Source organism: Scomber scombrus, chromosome 17, assembly GCF_963691925.1.
Source record: "Scomber scombrus chromosome 17, fScoSco1.1, whole genome shotgun sequence".
NCBI classification, from domain to species: domain Eukaryota; kingdom Metazoa; phylum Chordata; class Actinopteri; order Scombriformes; family Scombridae; genus Scomber; species Scomber scombrus.
This window is the reverse complement of record NC_084986.1, coordinates 3,192,720-3,210,143: the sequence shown is the minus strand read 5'-3', so window position 1 is coordinate 3,210,143 and position 17,424 is coordinate 3,192,720. Positions and strand designations below refer to the sequence as shown.

The following is a 17,424-nucleotide window of genomic DNA, read 5'->3' as shown; positions in this document are numbered from 1 at the left end:
ATGTTTTGTACTTAAGTTAAAGATCTGGGTGCTTTCTCTAACACTGCAGGTCACTGAATCTGATGGGTCACCAAATATGTTGTAACACCTGAAACACGTCCATCAAACAAGGAATGTCAATAATGCAAAACACCAACTGACATATAATGCAAAACTAGAGATAGGCTATAATGTAGAATGTTAAACCTGATTAAAGGGAAATACTTCACTGTGTAAGATATTTGTAATTAACTAAAGACATAAAAAATCAACCTAATATCCATCTGGTGGTGGAAGAACTAGACCTACTTAGATCCTTTAAATAAATACAACAATGTAAAAATCCTGCTATAGTAAAAGTACTGCAGTATTATGAGTGATGTAGTATGCAGTATTACAGTAAAAGTACTGCAGTATTATGAGCGATGTAGTATGCAGTATTACAGTAAAAGTACTGCAGTATTATGAGCGATGTAGTATGCAGTATTACAGTAAAAGTAGTGCAGTATTATGAGCGATGTAGTATGCAGTATTACAGTAAAAGTACTGCAGTATTATGATTGATGTAGTATGCAGTATTACAGTAAAATAACTGCAGTATTATGAGTGATGTAGTATGCAGTATTATGAGTGATGTAGTATGCAGTATTACAGTAAAAGTACTGCAGTATTATGAGTGATGTAGTATGCAGTATTATGAGTGATGTAGTATGCAGTATTACAGTAAAAGTACTGCAGTATTATGAGTGATGTAGTATGCAGTATTACAGTAAAAGTAGTGCAGTATTATGAGCGATGTAGTATGCAGTATTACAGTAAAAGTACTGCAGTATTATAGTGATGTAGTATGCAGTATTACAGTAAAAGTACTGCAGTATTATGAGTGATGTAGTATGCAGTATTACAGTAAAAGTACTGCAGTATTATAGTGATGTAGTATGCAGTATTACAGTAAAAGTACTGCAGTATTATGAGTGATGTAGTATGCAGTATTACAGTAAAAGTACTGCAGTATTATGAGTGATGTAGTATGCAGTATTACAGTAAAAGTAGTGGTTTGGTCCTCTGACTGATATATTATTATTATGACATCATTAGATTATTAATAGTGAAGCATCAGTGTTAGAGCAGCATGTTACTGTTGTAGCTGCTGGAGGTGGAGCTAGTTTACACTACTTTATATACAGTTAGCTAGTTTAGTCCAGTGGTTCCCAACCTAGGGGTGGGGCCCCTCCAAAGGGTCAGCAGATAAATGTGAGGGGTCGTGAGATGATTAATGGGAGGCAGGCAGGGCTGGATTAACTCTCTTCATTGGCCTGGGGTAAAAAAATAAACTACAGGCATCTCTGGCCTCCTTGTTCACTCTGTTCTTTGTGTAGATCATTTGTAGTTTTAGTTTCAATAAAAACCTGCATAAATGTGGTTTTTGGTCACTTTGAGGAGGCACAACAGCAGCATCATGTATCTGGAGTTGTGTTTAAAGTAACCTGATGAATCAAAGTCCACATTTAATCTCACTGCTGCTTTGATCTACCAACTCCTGTAGGAAATATCTGCTCCACCAGCCAGATGCCAAAGTGAAGTCTTTAGATGTATTGTTTTGTCCTGATAAGTCTAAAACGTATATATATATATTACGTTTACTGTCATTTACCAAAAAGAAAGGCTTCAAATTCAAACTTTAAATTAGTTTGCAGATTACTTTTCTGTCAGTTGAGTATTTGATAAATCGTGGCAGCTCCGAGCATTACCAACCAAATTTTCAATTAATGAAATGATCACAAATAATGGTAAACCTAAAGATGGGTGTTGTTCCAGGTAGTATTATGCCTTTGATCATGTGGTGATGCAATAAATTTATAGAAAAAACTTGATTTAAGGGACTTCAAAAGTCACGTTTCATCTCTGCCCCTCAAATCTCTCTCTCACTGTGTGTTGAAACACAGGAGAGGATAATCTACACATTTATTTGGCCAACACAGACAGACAAGGATTATCTGAGTGAGACTCATGATTAAAGTTCTTTCAGATGTTTGGGGACGACTGAACGGCTCCTCGGCCTGCGTCACCCGCCAGGAAAGCAAGAAGACGACATGAATGATCAATCAGCACTGTTAGGAATGACACAGACGCTCAGAGAGTTACAGAAGATGAGATCACTGTATTGCTCGTATCAAAGATCTCCACTGTGTGTTGAACAGCAGCGATACAGCAAAGCACACGGGGCTGACCCCCTCACAGCAATGAGCATTAATAAACAATGTCAGTTGTTTCCATTATCACATTTTTGACAGGCAATGTATTGAACAAGAGGCAGTGAAATGCAATCACACATCAATGGTCAAAACTAATATATATATTAAGAAAAACTATACACATACACAAAGTTAGATGGGAGGGTTGGGAGTGTGTTGTCTACATTACTATGAAACCTTAACGAAGCCCTATTTCAGTTCTGGTTAGTTATTAAGGAAGACTTTATCCAACTAATGGGTAATCTCCTAAAATGTAGATGGAGAGGAGGAGGAGGGGGGGGAGGGGTGATGGGGGGGGGGGACTAGAAGTAGGTTTATAGAAACACATCAGAGGGTCATTACATAGTTCAGGTTATTTAACACATCAACAAAAAAAAAAAAAAAGGAGGAGTTTTTTTAAAAAGACAAAGTGCAACATCAGGACACAGAGGAAACAAAAACAGGAACCACAGCACTGATAGCTTAATTTAAAAAAAACAAACAAAAAAAAACACACACATAACAAAAGACAGCTCAAATAGCTCAAACCTGACAGATCCATGAGCGAGGAACTGTTTAAATTAACTTAACATACAAAGAGAACCACATCCAGCACTCCAGTACTGTTCTTCAGTCAGAAGACCCAAGCTGCAACCTTTATTTCCGTATTACTTGAGGTTCAATAAAGTGCCAATAGCAGCTGCTCGTGTATTACATTACATTATAAACTTTTTTTCTTCTGGCAGCCTGAGTGCATACATGATCACACGATTTGGTCCGAGTCTGTCAGCCCCGATTTTTTTTTCACAATCCTAATTGATTCCTCCCCTCCCCCTCTCCCCTCCTCCCCCTCCCCTCCGCCCCTCATTCATTTGTGCTACGCTATTCAAGTGCTTCAAATACTTAAATTAAATCAATCTAAGTTCAGTTTTAGCAAAGTTTTTTTTTTTTTGAGGTATGAATTTCCACTATCAAAAAAAAGAAGAAAAAAAAAAAAGTCACACCAGATGAGGATCAAAGGTTTTGCAGGTTTTTTTGGTTTCAGGTGTGAACGCCTGTCGACAAATACTCGACGGCTATTAACTCAATATATGCAAATGCGATAATTGGATTAAGTGCTATTTGCATACAGATGTCACAGGAGGCATTTAGCTCTGCGGCTTTGGCAAAACCTTTTGTTTTTATTTAAGGAAGAAGAAGAAGAAGAATTGAAATTTTCCTAACTTTTGAAAAATACTCCACTTGCTACTCTGCTCTGCTCGATGGTATGAAAAGTGAGTAGAGGCTTTTTTATTAAGACAGAGTTTTGTTTAAAAAAATAGTTTGTTCAAGGATAAAATCTACCTGTTTTTGGAAATATCAACGGGTAAAATTGAGATAGGAACCCCCCCCAAACCCCCCCACCCCTCCCCCCACTGGTCTTACTGCTCTTTGGTGGTACAGTATAACCAGATTTCAGTGTGTGCACCTCATCTTTGGAGAAGTAAAGATTCCCGCTTTGATGATTTGGGCTTCAAAAAGGGATAAAACTTGAGTCTTAGTAGCTAAAAAAGTACCTTCACAAAATATGTATGAGCCAGTGGATGTTATACCTAACATTCAGCTTCAAAACTGGGAAGACTGGAGCCATTAAACGATGCTGTTACAGTTAAACCAGTCTCTAATGTTGCACTTATGACAGAAGGACCATGGTTTTTATGACAATGAGACGATCGCCGTTAGCAGCGTTGTAGCAGTGCAGTCTGGATAATGAAGGCTGTGCAAAATGGCATTCTGAGGTCTCCCTTCATCTCTCTCTACACCTTTTCAACAAAGAGGGGGGGGGAGGAGGAGGAGGAAGAGGAGGAGGAGGAGGGGGTGTAATGATGTGACTATGAGGAGGATGATGAGGGTGGAGAAGGCTGGGAGGGCAGCAGGCTGTGTGTGCGTGATGGTCGCTGAGGTCGAGGCTGCTGGGTGGCGGCCGCTGAGTCGGAGGAGTCCAGACCCGGAGTGCCTTCGTTCACCTCGGTGTCCAGCTGGGCCGGACACTCAAAGTGAACGCAGTGGAACACCTGCAGGGAGAGTCGAGACAAATACTGACGTTAAACACCAGAAACCATCCACACATCTATAACCACAAAGAGTCAGTCACAAAGTCGTGATGTGGCTTCCAGATACAGTAAACAGCGTCTTCACCTCATTAGCGGTGTTATGAGTCCCCACGATCCGTATGAAGGAGGCTGGCTGCTTATCAAACTTCAAGGTCTGCCAAGATCTGAAAGACAAGGATGGTAAAAATATGAAAATGACGACATGATAGACTGACTGCTTATTTTATTAAATGTCTGTCACAGTCACACATTCCTGGTTTTACTGTTGTTAGCAGTCTCTGGTGGATAACTATACATTTATATATATGATATATAAGCTGACACATTTCTAATTAATCGATAAGAAGTTGAAAATGAGTGACTGCTTCCTGAAGCCCAGAGCAGCATCCTCAAATGTCTAGTTTTGTCCACAACTCAACATGTTCAGTTTACTGTTACAGAAGATTAAAGAAACCAGAAAATATTCACATTTAAGAAGCTGGAACAAGAACATTTAGACATTTGTGTCTTCAGAAAATGACTTAAAATGATAAATTGATAAACCATTATTAAGATAGCTAACAACTACTTGATTAATTGACTAATTGCTGCAGCTCTAATATCTAGGATAAGATCATATGAGCAGAAAAATGTACTGAATTAATAAAAAAGAAAGCTTAACATTCAGTCATATCAAGACCAAATGAAGTCAACAATATCTGGAGTGAAATGAGCCTTTTTTAAAGTTTTCCTCATTAACATAATCATTTTCAGAGGAGGAACCATGTTAAAGTTCCTCTGCTGTTTCTAAGTTTGAGACTTAATGAGAAAATTCACTAAAAGTTTCACTCAAATTAAACAAATGTTGGGTGTTATGAAAAAAAAAGATGTAAAAACCTTGAGCACAGAATAAAAAGCTGTTTATAAAATGTAATGTACAGTAATGCTGCACAGGCTTCAGTTATTAACACACACAGGATAAATTCTTTTAATGACTCTGTTCCATGAGCTCAGTTATCGGGGTTAAATAAGTGTTAAATAAGGGTTAAATCAGGGTTAAATAAGGGTTAAATCAGGGTTAAATGGGGGTTAAATAAGGGTTAAATAAGGGTTAAAGCAGGAGCCTCACCGACACGCCACCCTGGTGCGGTCGATCACCTTCGTCCACTGCTGCTGATCTCTGGAGACTTCGATGTAGTAACTGTAGGAGCGCTCGTCACAGTCCCACAGCAGCAGCCTGAACAGGAAGTGGATTTAAAAACAAAACAAACCTTGTTAATGGTGCTCATAGTAATCACTGTACATGTGGTTTTAATGCTGTTTCATACTGTAGATTAAACACATTCTTAAAGAGGACAGAAAGTATTAAACCAGGTTAAATATGCAGGAATTAAATGTTAAAACTACCAAACAGTCAAATTGAGCAGCTGAAGATATTAACCCTTTACATACTGTTCATATTCTGACTCATCAGTCATTAATAAATGTTTGATTAATCCTTAATGAAGTTGTCAGAGATCAAACAGAGTGGTTATCTATGGGAAAAAACACATTCACAATCACTATTTTATAGTCCAGTTGAACATTTTATAGAATATGAAGAATACATGTATAAAAATGTGATGTTTTGGGGGTTTGTTTGTATATTCGGGGGAAAGTCTTGCTAAAGGAAATGTGTATGAGGTGTTTTAACAGCTCTCAAATGTAAAAATGGGTTAAATATGACCCTGAACAGCAGTAAGGGTTAAAGAATTTAGTTCAATCTAGTTCAACTGTAACTGTGTGGAAGTGTGAGGTAACACCTATAAAAGCAACTTACATAGTACAAAAAAAGAGCAATGAGGATAGTGTGTAATGTAACGTAGCATACTCAATCAATCAATCAATCTTTATTTGTATAGCGCCAAATCACAATAAAGTCATCTCAAGGCACTTTACACATAGAGCAGGTCTAAACCGAACTCTACAGGTTTTAATTTTAAGGAGACCCAACATTCCCACATGAGCAAGCACTTAGCGACAGTGGCAAGAAAAAAAAACTCCCTTTAAACAGGAAGAAACCTCAGAACCAGAACCAGGCTCAAAGTGGGAGAACATCTGCCTCGACCATGAACACATGAGAGTTTAATCTAAGAAAAAGCCAAAGTCTATCTAAATGTGTGGGGTGAATGTGTGGATATGGAGTTATCTTTAAGAGGCATATGGATGAGGATGGGCTGTGTTAAAGGGTTGGTTTCATTTATTTATTGACACTAGTGAATATACTACTCCTTTTCAAACAGTTATTCTTGTTTTGCTTTTTCTTCTTCATCTGTTTTTATTCACCTTTAACTTCAACAGCTGACTGTGGTAGAAACAACAATATAAAGTGTGAATGCTAACCTCAAGGACCCGATGGTGTAGGGCTGAGCCAGCTGGATGACGATGGCTCCGGAGCCCAGCTGATGGCAGGTGTAGCCTGAGTCCCAGTCGTAGTTGCGCGTGTCTCCGTTGAGCAAGGCGTTCCTGCTCCGGCTGACTCCCTCGATCACGCTGGCACACGACGCGATGGTCGCCATGTTCTCGTTGGGCACTGCAGACACATCACACACACACACACACACACAAGCTTTATTTAACACTTTAAACACTTACACACAGACGTCACAACCAACTTAAACTAAAGATCACAGACAGAAGAGTTTCCTGTCTCTTAAATCACTTCAGTGACTCTTCATCTTACCCAGAAGTCCGTTCTCCAGCGTGTACGAGCGGTGGGTGAACATGCATTCGAAGGCGACGAGGTGGAAGACCTTGTTAACCGTGTTGTGAGTTCCAACGATGCGAACGTACCTGAGACACAAAGAGCCGCGTCAGATACGAGCGAGCAGGGAAACAAAACATTTACCAGAATCCAATATTTTCCTTCAGAATGAGTATTATAGTCTTTTATTCTATTTTTATTTTATTACTTTTGATGTTTTAAAATCTTACTCTACTTTATTTTATGTTATTTTTTGAATTTGTTTTGATGATTTAAAGATTTATTCTACTTAATTTGTTATTTTATTATTTTATTCTACTTTATTTCATTCTATATTTTTTATCTATTCATCCATTTTATTTGCCTGTTTTTTTTCGTCTTTTTTAATCTAATTTTTTATATTGTTATTCTCTCTTATTTTCTCTCTTATTTCTTAATGCAGATGTTCATAATAATTTACTATACTTTTATTATTACAATTTTCTCCCGTGTGCATTGGTCACAATTTTTTCTTTTGTCTTTGTAATTTGTTCTTTGTTTTTTTTCCCTTTTCTTCATGTTGTCATTTGTTCTGTCTTATTATCAGCTTGTCAATCAACTGTGGAGAACTTTGAACTCTATTATTAACCTGTATGAAAGCTGCAATATGAATAAAATGATTGAATATTTAAAGCAAAGCAGGAAAACTAGAAATTTACAGTAGAAAGACTCTATAGTAGATATCTGAATATATCAGCTAAACAGACGATTCAGCAGTTCTGAATATTTATCATCTGTTATTTTTCCATTCTGGTCATTTCCAAACATTTGACTGTGTTTCTGTAAACTATGAAAATAACTTGGTGACAGTAATGATGGTGCTACAGTTTGATGGTTAAACACCAGTACTGCATTCCTTTAGGGAAGACTTGACTCACATCTTCTATCTTCCGTTTGGATGTTTACACACCGTTATCTCCAAGCAGGCACGGCCACAGCGCTTTATTCTCAATGTGGAGTGAGTCCAAGTTTATGTTGGTGTGTTTGAACAGGTAAGAACAAGGACGTTTGGGACTGAAATGGTAGAAAATACACTTTTCTGTCTCCAGCCAGAGGAACAGCGCTGTGGTCTGTAAACACTGAGAATATAATCCACACTAAGTACAGCCAACAACCTCAAAACACGCTCTAAATTGGTGCGTACACCAGGTTAAAGAAAGTTATGGCAAAGAGCTCGGCACTGATTATAGAGATCGAGTGTAGAGTTGTTTTGACTCGTCCTGATGCCAAAGTTTCCAGTCTGGCAGGACGACACGACACAAAAAAAGATCCTGAGCTGCTGCAGAGTATCTGTGTTTCTTATTTATGAGTTTGGTTTTCTTTCCCGTGCATTGGGAACGCTCAAAAATGCCCCATAGTCTACGTTTCCACAATGTGCTCGGTGCTAATTACTCTACCTGAAGCCTGAGTTTAGTTTGGGTTTACCTGCAAACTCGCGGTGTGAAGTACAGATTCTGCCAGGAGCGGCAGAGGTACTTAGAGTGGTCCACGACCTTAACCCAGTCCAGCTCGTCCATGGACACCTCGATGTAGTACGAGTACGACCTTAAATAACACAGAAAGTCAGTATAATGAGGCTCAGTAAACAAAATGAGTTCAATCAGCAGCATTTTTATACGAATATTAACTTTGTTTTTTTAACTGGCAGGTTTCTGATTTTGGAATGAAGCTTGTTTCAATACAAGATGAATAAAAACCTCTGTGAACCAAAACTAACACAGAAACACACAAAAACCTTCACACGAGCCCTCCTGTCACCTTGACAACGCAACATAACACTAATAAACTCTAGTATGTAGTTTGATATTCCTTAAAAAACACTGTAAAATACTAGTATACTAATACCATAGACTGTATATAAAATGGACGTAACATCCGTGACGTCACCCATTGGTTTGTGGACTGCTGCTCGGAGGCCAATAGTATCGGATCTGAGCAGCGCCATCTTGAAAATTTCAGGTGCATGCTGGGAAAAATAAAAACAGGGATTCTACTTATATGGGCATCAGGAGGAGCATGAGGCGCCCTCCTGAACCTGTGAACCAATCAACCTGTCAATCACGACGTAGCCACGCCCTAATGCATACCCTGCTTTATCGTCACATATAAAATCAGGGAGGCCAAAATGTCCCAAATGAACATCATACTGCATTGAAGAAGGCTTTAAACTAGCGATTGAGACCATAAACACATTTTGAAAACGTTTACTGAGGTTAGAAATCAAGTGAGAAGTTGGTGAATTCTCCATTGACTTGTATAGAGACGGAAGTCCTTTTGACACCAAAAACGGTCGCCCCCTGGTGGCCTTTTGATAGAATGCAGTTTTAAGTTACTTCCACGTTGGACTCATTTCAGAGGACCGGATCTCCCCGCCTGACTAATACTAAATGTGTCTAAAAACAAGTTATTGACACATGTCGGTCTTACCGGCTGTCTCTGTCCCACAGCAGGAGGCGGATGTGGTTGATAATGGACGACTGGCCCAGCTTGATCTGGATCCCCGCCCGGCCGTCCTCCTCGATGGGGTGTCTGGAGAAGCCGTGGTCCAGGTCGTAGTTCTGGGTGTCTCCGTCCAGCAGCGCCGACTTCAGCTCCCCTTTCACCACCTGAGCTCCGTGTTTCATGGTGGCGATGTTCTCCTCCGGGACTGAAACCCAAGAAGAAGACACGTATGTTATGTGCGGATGAATAAATGAAATGAAATGTGGATAAACTCTATAATAATACAAACTCACTGAGCATTCCCCGGTAGTTGAGGTCCATGTTTCGGCTCTCGGAGCGCATCTTGATGGCGTCCAGCAGGTCGTCGGGGCTCAGAAGGCCCGACGGTCGCACGACGTTCAGCATCTCCGTCAGCGTCATGAGCGGCAGACGCACGGCCGCCATCACCTCCTTGGTTTCTGCTCCTTCCCCGTGCTGCCGGCTCCAGCGGCTCAAAGCCTGAAAGATCTCCTTCTCAGTGGCAGCGAACGAGTCCCGTCTGACCACGGTCAGCAGGGCAGGCTACACACACACACACACACACACACACACACACACACACACACACACACACACACACACACACACACACACACACACACACACACACACACACACACACACACACACACACACACACACACACACACACACACACACGATATAGCAAATGTGGTGATTACAGCCTCTAAATCATGAGTATTTGTTTGTCTTCCTGCATTTCCTATCATTATAAATCTAATATTTTAGGGTTGTTTTGACTGTTGGCTGGATAAATAAGGTTATTTTAAGACTTTTGGTCCTTAAAATTCAAGATGAGAATTAGTATTTTTACTATTTGCAGCCTAAATAATAATTGATTCATTGAAAGTAGCAGTTACAGACATACATGTAATGGAACTAGACATTTGCAGATAAACACAGCAGGTAAATATCATTATCTGGCCCTGCAAAGTTTTTAGGCCTGTGTCCATGTCATTAAGCTGCAGTCAGGTCAAGTAACACATGTTCTGTCTTAAAACCCTGTTCCAAGCCTGCAGTTAAAGGGCAGGTTTTTCAAGTGTGTCTTAAAACAACAGTCAGGAGCCCACATGAACATTGAAGCTGTTTTTCTTGCTGTAATGATTCCTCCTGTTCATACTGACCATTAGAAGATCCCTTCATAATGTTTACAATGGAAGTGATGGAGGACTAAATCCAAAGTCCTCCTTCTGTGTAAAGTGTATTTAAAGATTGAAATATGAAGCTAATATGAAGCTTCAGTCGTCCAAATGAGTCAAATCTTCATCTTCTATGTTTCAACGTTACAGTGTTTTTAGTAGCAAAGTCTTTTTGTTACTATACTTCCACCACAGCTCAAAAGGGAAACACTAAGAGGGAATCTGATGCTAAAAAGACTGTAAATGTGTCAGATATCACTTGATATGACTAACTCAGACTGATGAATCTACTTTTAAATGACTGTGTGGACACACTGTGGATTTTGTCCTCCATCACTTTACACTGAAAGCACATTTGAAGGTTTTATTAGTCAGTATGAACAGGAGGAATGATTACAGAGAGGAAAACCTCTTTACCTGACTGCTGTGAGCCGTTCCTTTAATGTCTCACTCTGTTGCTCTGTCTTATAAAAATCACTCACCTGACTCTGTATCTCAGGTTTATGAGACACAGGAGACACTGAAGGGATCATTTCACAGAGTCAGGATATATTAAGGGCCTCTAATGTGATTGTGAGTCAGGTGTAGTATTAAATAAAACCATCATCCTGCCTCTTACCTTGGACAGCATGAGGAAGCCGTCAGAATTCAACACTTCGGGCGCGTGTCTATCCATGTAGGCACAGCAGGCTGCACTGAGCGTGCTCAGAGAGTAGAGACTGGCCACGTCGAAAACCAGGCAGACGTTGTTGGTGTGCAGGATGGTGCGCAGGAACTCGGAGGTGGAGTCTTCCAGCGGTTGGAGGCCATATCGGTGAGCCAGGCCCAGGAAGTCCAGTAGCACCTCTTCCCGGGCGGAGCTGAGGCTGGCCCGACCCGTGTACAGGTAATGTATCAGCATGGAGAAAGCTTCAGCCCGCGTCTCCTCTAGAGACACCTCCGCCTGGGGCTGGGACTCTTTCATCCCGCCGTACAAAAGGGCCCTAAAGGAGCCAGAGATGAGATGATTTAAGAGTGTATACGTTTTCAGACACTAAACGTTTTCTGATTTATTTTCTCCACAGACAGTTAGACTGTGTCGACCAGCAGCTGTCTGCAGTCTCACAAACATCTGGCGTAAAAAAGACGCATTTACACCTGGAACTAACTTGCTTTTCAGATGGGCTGATCACAAGCAGACAGCTCTAAGTACTAGTCTGAATGCATCCAACACATTGAGAACCAATCACTCAGACTGCATTCTTTTAGCAGTGTGAAAGTAATTAGTCCTGGGTCACACTGAAGGACCGCCTACCCAACTGACATCCTCTCTTTGCCCACAGACTAGACGGGGGTTTGCATTGCTGCGTCCCGCTCTGTGAAGCCTTCGTCCAAAACTGTGTGCAAATAGTTTGATAACGGGAAGAAAAAGTTTCCTGATTTTCCCTTTTCCAAAACCTGTTTTCCTCTTCAAATCCATCATTGGAACAACCATAAAATAACTTGTTTGTACTTGTGTCTTTATCTCTGTTTCCTCTGTCCAGTACAGTTTTTAGTTTTGCTGCGCTGCTCGACATGATGACGGTCTGGATTCATCTTTTCTATCTGTGTGTGTGTGTGTATAACAGCTGACCTTTGGATATGTAGAAGAACACAGAACATGAATTAACATCAGATCCCGACCGGACTGATCTTGTTAGCATGTCGGGAGATTTAAATAATCAATGAAGTTCAGCTGCTGTGCCTCGTGTGTAAATGTGTGCAGCATCTCTCAATGGGAAGACACAGCAGCAGGGAGACATCACTGTATATAACACTGTATTAGTTGTTACATACATGTTCAGATGCAGCACTCGGCCAAATCAATAGGAACACGATGCATCCTGGTATATAACAAGTTGAACACAGCTTTACAGCCTGTTACAAACAACAATAAATGTGATCTTTGTTTATGTTCATATAGAGCAGAGAAGTGAGATCTGATTACAAGTGGTCACTTAATGCCAGGATTGATGATAATGTTTCAAAAGCGTATATCAAGATAGTTTAAGTTATACGTATATGAAGTGCTTAATGTTCCTTATCTAACAGCGGGAACGATTGATCTATTAGTTGCCAACTATTAATCACAAACTATTTTGATAATTGTTTAATCATTTTATATGAAAATAAGTCATAAATCTCTGCTTCCAGCTTCTTAAATGTGAATATTTTACTGGTTTATTTAGTCTTCTATGATAGTAAACTGAGTCATTGTTGGGGTTGTGGAGAAACGAGCAGTTTAGGATGTCACCTTACATTGTAAGTGCATGATGAAGGGATCCTCTAATAGTCAGTATGAACAGGAGGAATGATTACAGCAAGCTTTAATGTTCATTTGGGCTCCTGACTGTAGAAAAACTGCGACCTCGTCCTTTAACTGTTACCTGAAGTAGTGACAGCGAGCTGCCAGGATGACCCGGTGTGCTGGGAAGCGTTTCCCCTCCACGATGAAGGTGACATCGCTGTACTCCTCGCCGGGCACCAGGGCTCCCAGCTGCTCCGACAGCAGGTGGATGTGGTCGATCTCAGACACGGAGGCCAGTGGACGCAGAGGGTGGCTGTTACTCATGGTGGACGGCTGCCAAGCTCACATCTGACACAGGGACAGACAAGACATACCCAGAGTAAACCAGACAGTCATAAAGTTCTAACTAAATGTCCTAAATTACTTCCTTAAGTTAGGTTGTAAAAGTCAATATCAGAGGCTGAGTAACTACTGGTTAGTTCTGCATATTTACTGTAGCATCAGCCAAACTACAACAGACATGTTGTTAATATGGTATTTTGTCCTTGATTTTTGAGTCAGCTATATAATTAAATGGTTTCATTATTTGTGCTTTTTAATTGTTTTTCTTGTTGATATACAATCAGCAGTCTGAACTAGTGATATGCATGGGCCCATTTTTTTTTTAGGGTCGACTAATCGGTGAGTATAAACGACGACTAATCGAATATTTGCTGCATGCCAACATTCACAGGGGCTAAATGGAAAATGCGTCAAATATAACTTTAAATATTCATAACAAACAACAAACTTTAACTGCACAGACTTGTATTAACCCTCCTGTTGTCCTCGAGTCAAGGAAGGAAGGGAGGAAGAAGGAAGGAAAGGAGGGAGGGAGGAAAGAAAGAGAGAAGGAGGGAGGAAGAACAGACAGACGGAAGGAAGGAAGGGAGGAAAGGACAGAGGAAAGAAGGAAGGTAGGAGGGAGGAAAGAAAGAAGGAAGGAGGGAGAAAGGGAAAGAGGAAGAGAGGAAGGAAGGGAAGAAGGACAGAGGAAAGAAGGAAGGGAGGAAGGAGGGAAGGAAAGAAGGAGGGAGGGAGGAAGGAAGGATAGAAGGAAGGAAGGAAGAAAGGGGGATGGAGGAAAGAGAGAGGAAGGAAAGAAAGAGAGGACGGACAGAAAGAAGGAAGGGAGGAAAGAAGGAACAGTCAACAACAGGTGAGACGGGGTATATTTGACCCGGGAGGACGACACAAAGGTTAATTTAAATGATAATCAGCCTGCAATTCTTTACACACATTGATTAAAAGAACAAATGTTAGAGCTCTAAAAATATAACAGAGCAGATTTTTATCTCCCCGTCATAAACAAGGCTGATCAGATCCTTTACAGTCATGTTAGCAATGGGAGACGTAACGTTAGTTTTCTCTCTGAGACTAGCTTGGTGATGATCGTCAGGTCCGTCTCCCTCAGTAACCGTCACAGCAGACAGCAGCTTTGTGTCCATGTGAAACAACGATAGCTCAACTCTGCTCCACATATTTCACTCCTGACAACTTTATCCTTTACTTTCTGGAAGCTTTTACACGCTGGACTTTTGTGTGGCTTCGTCTGCTAGCAGGTTAATTTACTACCTAGTCAAAGCAGCTGAGTATAAATTCACTCTGTGTCAGACTCTACTTCAGAATAAGGTGGAGGCGGTTTACAAAAACTTAGAGCTCCCCCTAGTGGCTGAAAGTGAGAATTGCTCTGTAGTAGTTGTTAATGAACCCTACACACTCAACTCAGGATTAAAGTTTTTAAATGAAAAAAAAAACAAACAAACGACCACAGCACAAAGTTCATCTTTAGATCTTTCAAACAACTATTTGATTAATTGGTTTTAATGACACATCCTTAATTTTAAGAGGTCTTTTATCACAAGTGCAATTTTAAATCTCAAAAGCAAGTCTTGCTTCATGGTGTTTTTTCATGCCATGCTCTACTGTATTGTGCTTCATTTTGGATACTTTTATTATTATTAGTATTAACTTGTGGCATGCTTGTTGCACACGTTGCTTATTGTGTCTGACTCTACTTCAGAATAAGGTGGAGGTGGTTTACAAAAACTTACACATCCCCCTAGTGGCTGAAAGTGAGAATTGCTCTGTAGTAGTGAACCCTTCATAGTAGACTACACAGCTCAACTCTATTAAGGTTTTTCAATGTAAAAAAAACAAACAAACGACCACAGCACAAAGGTCAACTTTAGACCCCGCAAACGACTATTTTCTTTTTTTTTTTCTTACTGTTTTTTAATACTGCATGCAAATTTCCTGTATTTTCTGGTTGTATTCTTATAAAGAGACCGAAAAATAATTATATAAAAACAATAAATCTAATGGTGACATAAGACTTTTGCACGGTACTGTATATATGTAAAGCTTGAATTAGGTAAAAGGATTAAATATACATAAAATGCTGTCTATATATATGTTTAAAAAATATACTGGCACATATGGGATGGCATAAACACTGATACAGATGTATCTGTGATGGGCCAATATCGGCTGATAATATATAATATAATAAAATAAAGAGATAGAGATAGATTTATTGATCCCACATTGGAGAAACTTTTTTTTTTTAAGTTAGAAACTTAAAAATAAGTTAAAATGACACTAATTTAAATAAATGTTTGCTGTTGTTTAAGTTGATCTATACCAGGGGTGTCAAACGTGCGGCCCATGGGCCAGAACCGACCCAACGAGGGGTCCAATCCGGCCCATTTTCCATCCTGTCTTCTTTTCCTTCCACCCCTTCTTCCTTCCATCTGTCTTTCACTCCTTCCTTCCATCTGTCCTTCCTCCCTTCCTTCCTTCCATCTTTTCTTCCTGTCTTCTCTTCCTTCCTTCCATCTGTCTTTCCTTCTTTCCCTCTTTTTAAAGGACCGGCCCACATCAGATCATATAGTTCTGTTTGTGGCCCTTGAATGAAGATGAGTTTGACCCTCCTGATCTATACAGTCAATAGTCTCAGAGGGGTAAAAGTAGCAGTGACGTTATTCCACCAGTAGGGGGCAGCAGAGCACTGAACCGGCGCCTGGTGTAACAGGAAGAAGAAGAAGCAGGGTTCCCACACATTTTTACCAATGAATTTTCAGAACTTTTCCACAACTATTCCATAATATTTTACGCAATTTCCATGATTTTGAATTTAAGTAGTTTAACAAAGGTTTAACTAGGAACAATTTTTAACAGAGTATATGTCATTTCCTGTATTCTGGAGCCTTTTTGACTAAATGATGGGTGCATTTTATAATTACAATCCAAGTTCATGCAGCCTGTTTTATGTCTGTTATCTTTTATATCAGAGCAGGTCATCCCTAATTCAAAACTTTTCCAAAACATTCAACTCATTCCAAACCATTTCCAGGCGAAAAGTTTTTCTAATTTCATAACTTTTCCAGGTATTTCATGACCGTGGGAACCCTGTAAATTAGTGGAAATGGTGAGAAAACCACGAACAAGCCACAAGTAAATCTACTAATGTGTGTAATCTGGTTTGGATAGAAAAAGATCAGTGAAATTCCTCCTTTTATTTTTATTTTTCACAACTAGAATAAAAAGTGTGACTGTGTTTTAAAGCGTCTCTGGAGTCTCCTGCTTAATCTAGTATACTAGTTGTTGATCTAAACATGGTCCAGATGGGGGAAAAGCCCTCATAATAATGACTTAGTATCTCATAATACAGTCAATAGTCTCAGAGGGGTAAAAAGCAGTGACGTTCTTCAACCAGTAGGAGGCAGCAGAGCACTGAACGGGCGCCTGGTGTAACAGGAAGAAGAAGCTGCTGCTGTCACCAGATAACACGGTCGCTCTTTACACCATAACACCGGCGGCTCATTGCTAATGCTAAATGCTAACTAGAATACAACAAGAAGCAGCCGGCTTGACTGTAAACGTAGCACTCATCACACTGTCTGCGCTTCACCACAGCAGGTTATCGATCATCTATCAGGTGAAAATGATCAGCTGAGTTATCGATCAGTCCGGATATTTGACACCTGAACATTATATAGCTTCTGGTTTGTTTACTGTAACGCGTTTCCTACTCACCAAGCAGCTTCCGTCCACTCCGTGTGCCTCGGTAGGAACAAAGAAAAGACGGGAGTTTTTAAAACAATTTAAAACACGTCGTTTATTTTCCCAAATGAGTAGAAAAAATATTCAGCACCAAAGTCACGATTCCTCCAACATCCCGACGGAAGCCGAGCTAGGTCAGCGGCAGTCACTTCCGGTTCGAGACAGCTTGTTTTGTTGTTGTTTTTTTAAAGGTGTAGACGTAATGATTCAGTATCTCAAATAATGACTTAATATCTCATAATAATGACTTAGTATCTCATAATAATGACTTATTATCTCATAATGACTTAGCATCTCAAATAATGACTTAGTATCTCAAATAATGACTTAGTATCTCATAATAATG

At 40.0% G+C, this 17,424-nt stretch overlaps 1 protein-coding gene across 1 annotated transcript; it reads right to left on the bottom strand.

Annotated features, from left to right (window-relative positions):
• Positions 1-2,510: 2,510 nt before the first annotated feature.
• On the bottom strand, positions 2,511-17,202 carry btbd9 (BTB (POZ) domain containing 9). Its single transcript, XM_062437269.1, has 11 exons — positions 17,052-17,202; positions 13,114-13,322; positions 11,328-11,691; positions 9,803-10,070; positions 9,495-9,714; positions 8,493-8,612; positions 7,008-7,117; positions 6,668-6,857; positions 5,415-5,522; positions 4,392-4,470; positions 2,511-4,267 (listed from the first exon to the last, which is right to left on the bottom strand). The coding sequence occupies exons 2-11, from the start codon at positions 13,296-13,298 to the stop codon at positions 4,085-4,087; spliced, it is 1,827 nt and encodes a 608-aa protein (XP_062293253.1). The 5' UTR covers positions 13,299-13,322; positions 17,052-17,202; the 3' UTR covers positions 2,511-4,084.
• Between the last annotated feature and the right edge of the window lie 222 nt (positions 17,203-17,424).